A 12,675-nucleotide genomic window follows, 5' to 3' on the forward strand; every position below is an offset into this window, starting at 1 on the left:
GGTGACAGGGAAACAGCTGGAGCAACCAGATGCGCACGTCCTGTGCGCATGGAGTTTGATATCAGTGCGTACGCCGAGCGGGTGTTCTTGTTCTCTTGCGTCTTCTGTGTGATCACCGATGGGCGAGCGAAAGAGAGAAGAGAACGATCAGAATCAGTGGAGATGGGCAAGACACACAAAAGCAGGTACCAGAGATGAAGGCGAGTGGAGGCCTAGACGACAGTGACAGGGGGCACTGACACTTGACTTACGAGGGCCGAAGCCTAAACATGGAGCTTGGATGGAAGAGACGAGCCACTAAAGATCAAGGTCACGGTGGAACCCACGAGCCTGAGAGCCTCTGTGCGATTGATGCATTTTGCGCCCATGGAGAAGGCGCTTGAAGGAAACAAGACAAGATCTCAATCCTCCCCGAACGAGCCGCGGCAGAGGCGCACGGCAGCAGTGGATGGGCAGCGATTAGGCATCTCCTAACTCAGGGCATGGGTAAGTGAGAGAACAGACATGAACAGATGAGGAAACGAAAGAAAAAAGAGGCGCTTGGTCAGGTCATTCCCATCCATTTCCAACGCCTACCAGGGTAGATCTTGCGTCTTGCGTCTTTTCATCACACGACTGCATCAGTCAGGCTGCAACCCCGTCATCACGCTGGGTACTCGTCTCCAGCCATATCCGCTTTCCCCGTTGAAATCGCTCCTTGACTCACAAAAAAATGCAAGAAAATTACGTTCATCACCCTCACTGCGTATCAGACCGCTGTCGCCATCCTCCATATTCTCACTTTCCGGTCCGTCAAAACGGGCGGATTGGAGGGATCTGTTGACGCCAATGCAGGAACAGCACTTCAGAATATGCAGGACACTGCACACGCCGTCAAACAAGACACCTGCACCAGTGGAGAAGAGCCAGTTATGCCCTAGCGAGCCCCAATTCCACTGTCTGACAGGGCCAGGGTTTTGGACCTGCAGCAGTGCTTGACGAGTATCCTTGCCGGTCTCAGGCCACAGGTCACCCTCCTGGATCCAATCTAACCTGTTTTGTCGGCAGTCTCGGCCTAGAAAAGCCTCTTCTGGCACAAACCCACCAAAGCAGGAAGGTTGACGGCATGCCCGTTGCCCGAAAGTCCAAAAGGTGGTTTGAGGGCAGATGTTTGTTAGACGGAGATGAGCTGGACCAAAACAACATGCACAAGAACAGAGTCTGAAATTTGAGATCTCGCCAGCTGTCAGCGGCCAAACTTTGCAGTGATTGCCTTGTCGACATGCTGTCTGAGTCTGACTGCTCCGAGGGCGTTGAAGTTTGACTGCCGCCCATCCGTGACTGTCATCACATGACATGTCCATGCCCAGACAGCAAGAGGCGCCGTCATTGTTCACCATGTTGCTTGGAAATCCCCGATAAGCTGGAAGGTCTTGCAGATTACCCACGGGCCTTACAACTCGCAGAATAATGTCTTCTCTTTGCGCCGACCTATCATGCAGCCAACAGCGTCACGATCGATCATCAGTTAATCATTCTGAGAGTTGAGGCTATCCTCAATTTACTATTGCAACTATCAGACTTGCCCGTTATCATGGTGCACAAATTGGTGAAGGTGGCGAAATGTTCACGACGATCACTCCATCTTGCACATCGAGCATCGTCATGTTGTTTCTCCGACCACTTAATTTCAGATTCGTCGTCCTGGTATAGGCAGTGATCTTGGCCAGATGCACAACACAATTTGGTACCTGCAGTGGTGGCGGAGGGGTTTCCGGCCTTGACTGCAGCTGAAAAGGCACCCCACGTATGCACAGACAAGACACACGATCCTGGTCTACCCGTCCACTCATCAAACACCCCGAAATTCAGCCATCACATATCCAGTACTCCGTACAGCGTCACCAATTAGGTACTACCCATTCAAGCCAGACCGTTACACGCTGATCTCAAGACTCGCAGCTTACTGGGTCCCGATAATTGGTAAACGCCCTTCCTACATCATACCACCAACCAGCCGACGCGACAAGGTAAGTTAAGGCAGCTCAAGGGACACACTCGAGTCTTGGATGCAGATACGAAGTTGTACCAAGCAGTCCAAGAGCCCGAGGCGCATACACACAACATAGCCCAGCTGTTTACATGTGCAAGGGAGAAGGGTGTACAAAATCAAAGACAGCAATTTCCTATGCGGCATCGGGGCATTATTTTTAGTGCTTCCGAAAGCATATCCGCCAACTACAGGCGAATTCAAGTTGCCTTCCGAACTTCTCATGGTGAGTCTTTGGCGAGTCTTTTGAACACGGCCTTCGGTTTGATCCTCCCATATCACTCACTCGAAGGCACGTAACCGTCGGGCCTTTTCTCCATGTGCCATAAGCAAACTACCTTAGGTTCGGACTTTTTTTTACACAAACCTTGCGCAACTTGCACACTCTTCGAGTGATCAACCCGAGCTACGACTTGGGCACATATTGGGCCGGGCTTCGCTCTGGACCCTTTTAATTTTCCTTGGATCGCCACACATCCAATCAGCGTTACGCAGGGCCTATTGCTCTTTCCAGATTTCTGTACGACTATGCCTCCACAAGATAACGTGTTCTTCTTCAACCCTTCACTCTTTTGGGCATATTGAAGGTCCTTCGTGTGGCTCATGATAAGTCTACACATCATTACGCGATAAGCTCGCCGTATCAAAATTTTGGAAATCTTCCAAACCTGCTGAGAAGGTGGCGCTGACAACAGAATTCCTTAGAATTCATTTTGTCTCCAAGGTCACATTGGTCTTTTCAAGCCATTGATCCTTCATGTCGAGCTGCAGAAAGGGGAACCACCATGACTGGAAAACCTCTGAGTAACCCTGTCCCGCTGCAGGATAGAGCCGACCGATCCAGCCCGTCACGAGCTGCCCATGCTGGCGAAACTCTGCTATCTCCATCTTCTCCACCGCGCAAAGGGCCGTTTGCTTCATTTGCAACGGCTGATCTTAGACTCAACAGAGCACTGACCACCAACGCTACGCTTTGTCCAGGACGCTGTCAGACCATCACCTGTTCGACTGCCGCCTGACGTTTTGTTGTTGCTCGTGCGGACTGCAGTATGGTCACTCTGACAATAGCATTGTCTTTTTAGCTCTTTGTTGCTAAAGGAGCAGGGAACACCATGCGGTTGATAATCAGGGGTGTTTACCTAGTTCCCACGTTGTACAGCTTCTAGGCGCATTGTTTGAACGGCCGTCCACGGTGTTGGAACCGGTGGACGACCCAATAAATCGATGCGTCATGAAGGTACCAGCTCTGCATCGTCGCCCACTCACCGTACTATCCGCGACCTCTTCACATGACCTCGACACAAAAGCTGGGGATCACCTCTTGAACTTCGTCACAGCAACATCGGTAGTGGCCGATCGTACAGCACCCTACTACTTTGCTGAGCAAGGTGCTTGTCGATCAGAAGATCGCCGTATCGCTTTGTGGCGCGAGAGGCTTTCTTCATCGTGCGGCTCTTTCCTCGATACCGCTTCAGGCCGTTGTCTAAATTCTTCTATGTAAGGCCATCTATCCACAACCTTCGCTATTCCCTATTTGAGGACCAGACAGTACGCCGTGCTCAGAAATGCTCAATGTTGAAGATGTAGAAGCGGTCCCGCTATCTCAGGGTGCATTGACCAGGGCGTTGGAGATCTCGATTTGTAGCAGACCGTTGGCGAAGCTCTTCAGCGTCACACTCCGCAAGTCTTGCACAATCCAGTCGGCCCCCGCTTCCTCTAGTTGACCAATGGAATGCGTCGTCGCCAGTCCGATGACCTTGAAACCAGCGGCCTTGCCTGCACGGACACCAGCTGGAGCATCTTCGAGGACAATCATGTGAGAGTTCTCGGACAATCCCAGTTTCTTCCGACCAAGCAGATAACAGGCAGGATGAGGTTTCCCTTCGTCGACGTCCTCTGCCACCACCAGACAGCGTGGGTGCGCAAGTTTGAGAACGTCAATCCAACCACTCACGAGAGCCCGCGTACCAGAAGTCACTACAGCCCAGGGCGCACTGACTGCTTCAAGGCTCTCGAGGAGGTTTCGAGCACCGGAGATCTCGACTGCATCTTTTCCAAATAACTTGGGTATCAAACTTTCTTGATGGTTGATATCTGTAAGACTTTTAGCTTTCTGGCTGTGGAACCTGTCGGAGAGATAACCTTACATTCCCAATTGGCCTTGGAGGGATCATGAATCTTGAAGGTGTCGATACTTCTTCTGCCATGTGATGTAGCCAGTATGACGTTTGGATCTACTCCCATTGACTCTGCCTCCTTGTGCCAGTGTTTGACAATGGCTTCTGTGCTATCTATAATGGTGCCTGATGAGGGTCAATGAGCATGGGTCTTTCGTAACGTGGAGGTGTGGTGCAAATCCTACCATCAAAATCAAACAGTAGTCCATTGGCCGTCAAGATCTCAGGAGATGCAGAAAATGAAGATTCTTCGATTGACCCCATGTTTTCGAAGATTCAACGCAAGTAGCTAATATCGTCGTGCTATAATGAAACCTGCAGTTTGATATGATCTATAGTAGCCTGGTTTATGTAGTAATGGAGTCCTGCTTCTTCACATACCGATGAGGTCCTCTTTATTTCGCAGGGATGCCGGCTGCATTACCAGACCTGGAGGGTACCGCATTTTCCGCGACAAGATAAATTCTTTGAGCCGGAGATCTACCGACCAAATGCATGCGGTGTGGAACTTTTTTTCCATAGGCGATGAACTTCAATACAAGAGACTCACAACGCAACCATACAACCATCAGTGTTCAGGTCACAATATGGTGAAGCCTTGTAAGTGTACTGAGGCTCCAGGGTGGTGAGCCGAGTTAACAGTTGCAGTCTCAAAGTCAAAGCGGGTGCCTGTACGACTAAGGCATAAAATCGAAAAGGCGAGTGCAGCGAAACAGAGGAAATCGAGGAAAGAATCGAAAAAGGTGCGTCGCTTTCTGCATTCGACTCGTTGTTATCTGACAGGATATAGAATCCTCAATGGAAGTCTCGTCTGAAGAAGGACCCCGGCATTCCCAACTTATTCCCATTTAAAGAGAAGTTACTTGAAGAAATCGAAGAAAAGAAGAGACAGAAAGCAGAAAATGCACAGAGACTACGGGATGCGGTAAAAGACAAGAAGAAGGGCAGACAAGAAGACGATACAGGCAACGTCGACGAAGATGACCTCATGGAAGAGGAAGAAGACGATGATTCAGTTGACGATGTTATGGACGAGGACGACGACCAACTCAATGGCAATACAAATCCTCTAGCAGCTTTGGTCGCATCTGCTCAGGCTCGAGCCGCAGAGTATGATGGTGGGGGCCTTGAGGGTGACATGGCTGCGGAAGACGATGAAGACGCGGACGCAGGTGGTATTCAACTCTCTGAGACTATGGCCACAGACCACAGAAATCCGGATTCGTCACGCAAAGCCTTCGACAAGATCTTCAAAAAAGTCCTGGACTCTGCGGACGTGGTGTTATACGTGCTGGATGCTCGAGACCCCGAGGGTACTCGGTCACGCGAGGTCGAACGGCAGATCATGACTGCCGACGGGGGCTCGAAGCGGCTGATCCTGGTTTTAAACAAGATCGATCTGGTTCCCGCACCAGTGCTCAAGGGCTGGCTGACGCACCTTCGACGATATTTTCCCACGATCCCGCTGAGAGCATCAACACCGGCTTCTAACGCCCAGACCTTTGACCACAAACAATTGACCCTCAAAGCCACCTCGGAAACATTACTGAGGTCCCTCAAATCGTACGCGGCCTCGAAACAACTGAAACGAGCCATTTCTGTTGGTGTCATCGGATATCCTAACGTCGGTAAATCGTCTGTCATCAACGCCCTGACATCCCGCTTGAACAAGGGCACACAGAGCTTCGCGTGTCCAGTCGGCTCCGAAGCTGGTGTCACGACCAGTCTGAGGGAGGTTAAAATTGATAGTAAACTGAAAATCCTGGATTCTCCGGGTATTGTCTTCCCATCAACTGTGGACGGCGAGGACAAAGAGGACAGACAGCGACGGAAAGCCGAACATGAAGCTAGACTCATCCTTCTTAACGCCCTACCGCCGAACCAGATCACTGATCCAATTCCAGCGGTGACATTGCTGCTGCAGAGATTGTCGACGTCAGAGGCGCTGTCTCAAAAATTGCTGGGACACTACGGAGTCGTTGCGCTCGGGCCGTTCGGCCAGGGTGACAGGACGACGGATTTCTTGGTTCAAGTGGCACGCAAGAGAGGCAGACTGGGAAAAGGGGGTGTTCCGAATCTCCACGGGGCGGCCATGACCGTGATTACAGACTGGCGGGATGGCAGGATACAGGGCTGGGTCGAGCCGCCCACGCTGAAAGTTGCGGACGACTTGCAAATGGGTGATGCCCAAGTGGAAGAGTCAGACAAGGCCTTGCCTAGTGGTGCCGACAGGAAAGAGATCGTCAAGGAATGGGCCGCCGAGTTCAAGTTGGAGGGACTCTGGGGCGATGGTAAAAGTGATGAAGCTGCGCAAGATGCTATGCAAGTAGAGTCATGATCGATGGGAGTCACAATATGCACAACCTGCTATTTCCATTGCATTCAAGTGTATCTTTCGTGCTGCTGGCTGTACTGTAAGCTGCTGCAAAGGAACTCGCTGCCCACTTTCAGATATCAATTCCCCCCACGTCAGTGTCTTCGCGACCGCGTCTTGAAATTTACCGCGTCGTTAGATCTCATGCGAAACGGCCCTTTATCAGAACATTTCCCCAACGTGAAGTAATCCGAGCCGTCAGTCATCGTCTTATATACAGTCTGGGCCCTCTGAAGCTGCGGACTCACGACAACTCTCCGCGCTACGTATTCCGCTCAACACTTCCCACGCGCAACGTCTTGACGGGCAGAAATTGCAACCTGTACTCGTCCAGATAGCGAGAGAGTATACGAAGGGGATTTAAGAGGGCGCAGCAGGAGGCGATCCCGACACACTACCGCTTAGCGAGTCGGAGGGTTCGAGCACCGCTAAGCACGCTTCGTTTCCACGAAGCTCGTTGGGGAGGACTCGATCTCTGGTTTGGTTGACATCTACCGACGCCCAAAACAAAGCATGCCTGCTCGCAAGAGCACCTCCTCAACAGGACCGACGGACGCTAATGGCGATGTCTCGATGGTTTCGAACGCAACCACATCCTCCACGCATGCACATCCCAAACCATCAAGGCAATCAGGGGGAGGAAAGCAAGGTGACGGTGTGAGCATCGACGTGGGTCTCACTTTCCCCTGTTGTTGATCGTAATAGCTGACGAGGACTTTCTTCGTGAGAACAGGACCTCCTCCTCCCACGCACACTGACCTCGCGGCTTGCACGTGGCGTCCTGCCGGCCAACACACAAATCCAGAAAGACGCAGTACTAGCGATCGCCAAATCGGCGACGGTCTTTATATCCTACCTTGCACACCATGCCAACGAACAGACATCCAAAAAGACGATCGGGCCGCAGGACGTGCTAAACGCCCTCAAAGAGATCGAAATGGATGGCGTGATGCAATTAGGCGCCGTGGGCAGCGACGGACGACTGGGCGGACGTCTGGAGCGCGAGTTGGAGGCCTACGAGGAGATCATCAAGGGAAAGAGGAAGGGGTATCGAGATAAAGTCAAGGCCAGGGAGAGTCACGGAGATGCGGACGCCGAGGACGAAAGAGGCGAGCCGAGCAGTAAAAAGGCCAGAAGAATGAGTGGAGATGAGGACGTGGATGATGAAGATGAGAGGATGCTGGAACAGCAGCTCAATGGGGCGCAGGGGTCGAGTCCAAATACTACGGGAAAGAGCAATGGCACATCCAGTAGGCCTAACGGGGAGGCCGACGTCGAAGAAGTGGATGAAGCGGGCGATGAGGAGCACGATGATGAGGATGACGAAGAAGATGAGGATGATGCTGGTGAGGACGAGGAAGATCAAGATGACGAGGCTGACGTTGACGAGACCGAGGCTGATGATGCGGAAGAGCTGGAAGAGAGGGTGAACACAGATGAGCGAGGCAGAATAGCGCTCATGCCAGACGGAAACGTCGAGATGGGTAGCGAAGACGAGAGCGAATGATGCTGATGCGTCGCGATGAACTCTTTGCATTGAATATAAGGTAGTCAGTCACTGTGCGGATGATGCCACTTCTGATGTGACATTTCAGTCACAAGAATGGCCCGAACGTCTCCTGCACCTGACCAACGTTCTCGCTATGATTTGGCTATAAACACTCACCAGTTGACAGTAAGATATCCGTCAAGGAGAACGTTCTTCCTCCCCTCCTCAATAACCCTGAGCGGCGCCATGACGCTGTATCTATACAAATACCTCAAGTCGCCCTTCGGGGAAGCGTTGCCGTTACTTTCATCGCCGTGTTTGCAAGCCTGGCCGTCACCCTGCAGCGCATAGTCCCACAGCCAACGTTCCTCGCCATGACCGCCATCCTCTACTCGCACCTTGGGTATTTCATCGCGCAGAACGCGTTCCATGAACTTACCGAAGGAGACGATGGCGGCTTCGGCGTCGACAGAGACCGTGGTATGTGCCGCTGCGAGGCGGACTCGTGGAGGCCCACGAGGGAGGTCGACGAAGAGCCAATCGTCTTCGACGCGCGACTTCGCCGTCTCATCTCGGAAAAGAGGCTCTGGCACGTCACCTTGGTCATGGTGATTGAAGCCGCACTGATCCCGGCCAGCGCATCTGTGGCTGTGACGCCGTACGACATTCTGCTTCTGGGATGACAGCTCCTTGTTCCGCGCCTGGACAAAGTCGAGAAGCTTTTTCAGTGTCTGCCACAAGTCGGTGACATTACCTTCTGACGGAAAGATTGTGGGCATCGGCGGTTCGGGACCCCAAGGTGATTCACGGGTCGTGTCCGTCTCCTTGACATAGAAGGTATCGCCAACACAAAGAAGGCGGAGGTCTGCATCGTACCATGACAGCGAGTCGGGAGTGTGTCCGGGAGTGTGTAACACGGTGATGGGCGTGGGAATGCCGCACCTGAGTCCAGTAGACTGATGCCATGTGACGACCGACATGTCCGGAGCCCAGGTGATGGTATATGTTGGTGCGTCGAGGCCCACGGACCCGCAGAGGCTGTGTTTCTGGAGATTCGAGTACGGTGTCACGAAGGACTTGTCGTGCGACGAGGTTAGGACTGTTGTAGATGGGCGATGTCTCTGCTGGTCCCCAGGCGCCAGGCCAGATTCAGCAGCTGTCGAAGGTAGCTTCGCTAGTCCTAAAATGTGGTCGTAGTGGCAGTGAGTTGTCAGGACGAGATACGGAATCCGCCCATCTGGGTTGATTGTGTATTCGAGAAAAGTGCGCAGGTTCCAGACGCCAGGACTTTGGCGTGTGCGAGCTTTGGATGGGGTTTGGTTGTTGCTTGCCAAAGAGGAGGATTGAGTCATGGTCATGTTGGGAACCTCTGTTCCACAGCCTGTATCGCTGAGAATGATGACCTTGTCTGCAGCATGATCATCTTGACCGTGATTCTCGACTGTCTCCCAAGTATCGTCCCTACTTCCCTGCTGATCGCATGACCGTGAGTGCTGTGATGAAGTCTGGCATATCTTGGCGTATATATGCGGATATTCACCATACTGGTCATGTTCGCGAATGAGCCAGGTATCGTAGCTGGATTGGGAGTTTAAGCTGATTTTGGAGATGGTAAAGGGACATGATTTGGGGATGTCGAGATGAAAGCGACCTCTCTCGTGCATATTAGCGGTCGCTCTCGGTGAACCCTCAAACGGCCAGTGCTGAGGGGTTGTGCTTGTGTGTACCTGTGGAAGGTCGAGTCACCCCCACAGTGTACCCAGCTATCTCATCAACTTTGGAACCCTTTACGATGTGTTGGTGACTGGCGGCAATAGGACGATAGTATGCAACAGGAGCTCAATGACGAGTTGTTAGTCCTCAGCCTTGCCACGCTGGCCTGGATCTTTTAGCGGCATCCTTCCCTCCACGAGACGAGCTTCACGTCACTGGATGGAAAAGTGAACAGCATAATTACTACACCTTGTGACTGGTCGTGCATACTTCGTATTGCTCTAACGTGATCCTACATATTTCCTTGTATATAAACCGACCGGATCCATTGATGGTATGCAAACTCTGCCAGCCCAGTATGTGCATTGCTGTTCCTAAGTCCAGAACCCAGTTATCCGCAGCCACAGACATACTTGAAATGTTTGCACTCCTTTTCAGTCCCAGGCCTTAATTCTGCCCCGAGTCGTTGCTCGGAAGTTGCACCAGCTGTGGCTGCGGACAGACATCAGGTTGACGATCGTCGTTCTCGTGGTGTATCGTGGATAGCATTTCGATTCTGGATAGTGGAATTGCATAGCTTTGAAGCTCTGAAGCTCTTCAAAGAGCCCCTTTGATTCCGAAATGTGCAGGTCGGACAGCTGGGTGACGTTGTATTCCACATCGACGGGCGTTGAGTAGTGGAGCAGGGTCGGCACACACAGCGTGTGCATCGTAGACATTCTTCGTGAACTCGAGACCGAGAGATCCTTGAAGATGAAAGCCAAGCCTGCGTCGTCGAATTCAGACTCGACGCAAGTTCAGCTCGGTAATATGGTTGCGGGTGCCTCCCGGGATGTTCTGGTCCATGGAGACGCGGTAGACTTCAAGCTGGCGCTCTCAACCTTCATCGCAGATTGGCACTCGTGAGATGCCAACCACGCAGTGCTTCCTTCGGCGGATTGGGAATGAGAGGGGAATACCTGGGCTGACGCCCATGTGAAGAGCACGACTAAATTGTTGCTCGATTGTGAACAGATATCAAAGTATGACACTCAGATCAATGAAATTTGGCCACCTCTGGGTCTTTCTCCCAGCCTTCATAGGGCCAGTCGATGCCATCTTGTCCCTTCTCGGGCCATCCCTCCTACAAGCATGTTAGCGTAAACTCGCGGGTTTGAGAGAGACATAAAAAAGACATACCGGGAACGTCGCCACCTTGGGGAAAATCCCAGGTACGTTTTTGGACCAGATCCTCCCCCTACACCAGCCTTCTGTTGGGCATTCCAAATCGCAAAAGCCCCATTTCCTGCAATAGCATTCTTTTGCCGGTGCACACCAGTAGGCCGGCTTTCCGAAGATGACGTGCCACATGTATTCCAAAACGATTCCCATCTTCGTCACCATCTCCCACCCACCCCTCGCCCACATAAATTCTCGTATCTGTTCGTACTTCGTAACAGGCCACTGATGGACGGCCTCTCTCGTGACGGCGAATTGGGCACAACATGGACTGGACACCTTTGACGGAATAGTTTGATTGGGGAAGAACTCCGAAAATGCTTGCGCCCACAGGCCGTGACTCTCCCACGTACTATCTTGATGGCCAAGGAGTGGCTCAACAGTCGTTTCCGGGCAGATCTTCCAGTTGCACCGTAAAGTCGCGTATCCTTCTTCCACGACGTGATCCAGGTTCAGATTGGCGATTTCTGGATAGGTATCGTACATCGGGTCATCGTTGTGTGTCTGATATCGACCACCATGTATGAAAACCATTATATCGGGTAAGTTGTAGTAGTTGTTTATGATGTATGTCAGGTACACGGATGCTTCTCGACCAGAATCGTGGAGAAGCCCGAACTTGCGGATCCCGTTCTGGTCAAGTTCATCCTCGAGTTTGTCTGTCACATATATGGCGGGCGTCCAGTCTGGTAACAGATCCATCACCCAATCGGCCGACCTGTTGTTCTTGGATTGAGTCGAGGCGATGATCGCTTTGGTCATTGGTCGCGACGTAGGAGCTGGCGCCGTTGGCGCGAAAGAATCTGGGTCTTCGGGATAATCGTCGTCTTCCATGTCAGGGACGGGGCGTTGGGACACTTCATGCTCCAAGGGTTGACCTTCCTTGTTGTCGAGGTCTTTGGCTACCGAAGTTGCGGGTCCAAATTGACTGTTGAGGTAGTGGGAGACTGTGGTATTCGTCGAATCTCCCGTCGAAAACACCTCTCTTAACAAAACAATACCGACAACGAAGGCAAAGCCGGCGAAAAGGAGCCGCTTGAATCGCGCCGAAATCGCCATTCTCCAATAGGTGCAGAAACGACAGAATAGATACAAGAATGAAGAGAATAACAGATAGGAAAGGGTAGAGCGAGAAGTACAGGTGACCTTTGTGCTACAACAGCATGGTAGGATGTGGTTCACATTAAAAATTTCCAATTCCCCAAGCCGGAAAGTGAGTGTATGTCCAAATAAGGGGTAAGGGTCTTTCGGGGGCAAACATGTATGGGAAAGTTCATTTCTCGGCCCTTTCTGGTGCATCTCAGGATCAGCCCAAGGTCGCTTAAGGGTGTAATAGTCGCCATGGGTCTTTACTAGACGAGACTATTTGGCACTGATCCTCCCGTTCCCCTTGCGGAATACGAGCCACCCTCCTTGGTCGTGCACGGTTGTGCTTGATTTTAAGGCTGCGGCTCTGGAACTTTTGTGTCCACTCTCGCATCAAAATCTTTCTTTATGCGAAGTATACATTGACTGGTCCCTTTGTCACGAGTATATAGAATATTAGTATACGCTGGTAGCTCTTGGAAAGGGCTACAAGCTCATACCATTATCTTCACAACCTCCTGTTAAATGGTATTGTGAAATGCTCAGCAAAGTCCTGTTCAACGTTTGTGGCACCCATGGTGGGGGGGTA

General features: G+C 51.8%; 6 protein-coding genes across 6 annotated transcripts; 2 read left to right on the forward strand and 4 right to left on the reverse strand.

Moving 5' to 3' along the window:
* Nucleotides 1-123: 123 nt before the first annotated feature.
* Nucleotides 124-1,475, reverse strand: EDD37DRAFT_147650 (uncharacterized protein). Its single transcript, XM_062809646.1, has one exon. The coding sequence runs from the start codon at nucleotides 1,377-1,379 to the stop codon at nucleotides 621-623; it is 759 nt and encodes a 252-aa protein (XP_062667060.1). The 5' UTR covers nucleotides 1,380-1,475; the 3' UTR covers nucleotides 124-620.
* Nucleotides 1,476-3,581: 2,106 nt separating this feature from the next.
* EDD37DRAFT_147646 (glycerol 3-phosphatase 1) lies at nucleotides 3,582-4,569 on the reverse strand. Its single transcript, XM_062809645.1, has 3 exons — nucleotides 4,392-4,569; nucleotides 4,177-4,332; nucleotides 3,582-4,123 (listed from the first exon to the last, which is right to left on the reverse strand). The coding sequence occupies exons 1-3, from the start codon at nucleotides 4,468-4,470 to the stop codon at nucleotides 3,633-3,635; spliced, it is 726 nt and encodes a 241-aa protein (XP_062667061.1). The 5' UTR covers nucleotides 4,471-4,569; the 3' UTR covers nucleotides 3,582-3,632.
* A 224-nt stretch (nucleotides 4,570-4,793) lies between these two features.
* EDD37DRAFT_612618 (P-loop containing nucleoside triphosphate hydrolase protein) lies at nucleotides 4,794-6,544 on the forward strand (the record flags this gene model as incomplete). Its single annotated transcript, XM_062815373.1, has 3 exons — nucleotides 4,794-4,806; nucleotides 4,849-4,949; nucleotides 4,997-6,544. 3 exons carry the CDS (start codon nucleotides 4,794-4,796, stop codon nucleotides 6,542-6,544), a joined length of 1,662 nt encoding a protein of 553 aa, XP_062667062.1.
* Nucleotides 6,545-6,683: 139 nt separating this feature from the next.
* Nucleotides 6,684-8,165, forward strand: EDD37DRAFT_147639 (histone-fold-containing protein). The gene is made up of 2 exons (XM_062809643.1): nucleotides 6,684-7,249; nucleotides 7,314-8,165. Exons 1-2 carry the CDS (start codon nucleotides 7,094-7,096, stop codon nucleotides 8,085-8,087), a joined length of 930 nt encoding a protein of 309 aa, XP_062667063.1. The 5' UTR covers nucleotides 6,684-7,093; the 3' UTR covers nucleotides 8,088-8,165.
* EDD37DRAFT_147642 (beta-lactamase-like protein) lies at nucleotides 8,165-9,905 on the reverse strand. Its single transcript, XM_062809644.1, has one exon. The coding sequence runs from the start codon at nucleotides 9,731-9,733 to the stop codon at nucleotides 8,243-8,245; it is 1,491 nt and encodes a 496-aa protein (XP_062667064.1). The 5' UTR covers nucleotides 9,734-9,905; the 3' UTR covers nucleotides 8,165-8,242.
* Nucleotides 9,906-10,818: 913 nt separating this feature from the next.
* Nucleotides 10,819-12,059, reverse strand: EDD37DRAFT_653472 (uncharacterized protein; the record flags this gene model as incomplete). Its single annotated transcript, XM_062818575.1, has 2 exons — nucleotides 10,819-10,905; nucleotides 10,962-12,059. The coding sequence occupies 2 exons, from the start codon at nucleotides 12,057-12,059 to the stop codon at nucleotides 10,819-10,821; spliced, it is 1,185 nt and encodes a 394-aa protein (XP_062667065.1).
* Between the last annotated feature and the right edge of the window lie 616 nt (nucleotides 12,060-12,675).

Source organism: Exophiala viscosa, assembly GCF_022695815.1.
Source record: "Exophiala viscosa unplaced genomic scaffold EDD37scaffold_11, whole genome shotgun sequence".
Taxonomy (NCBI): Eukaryota; Fungi; Ascomycota; class Eurotiomycetes; order Chaetothyriales; family Herpotrichiellaceae; genus Exophiala; species Exophiala viscosa.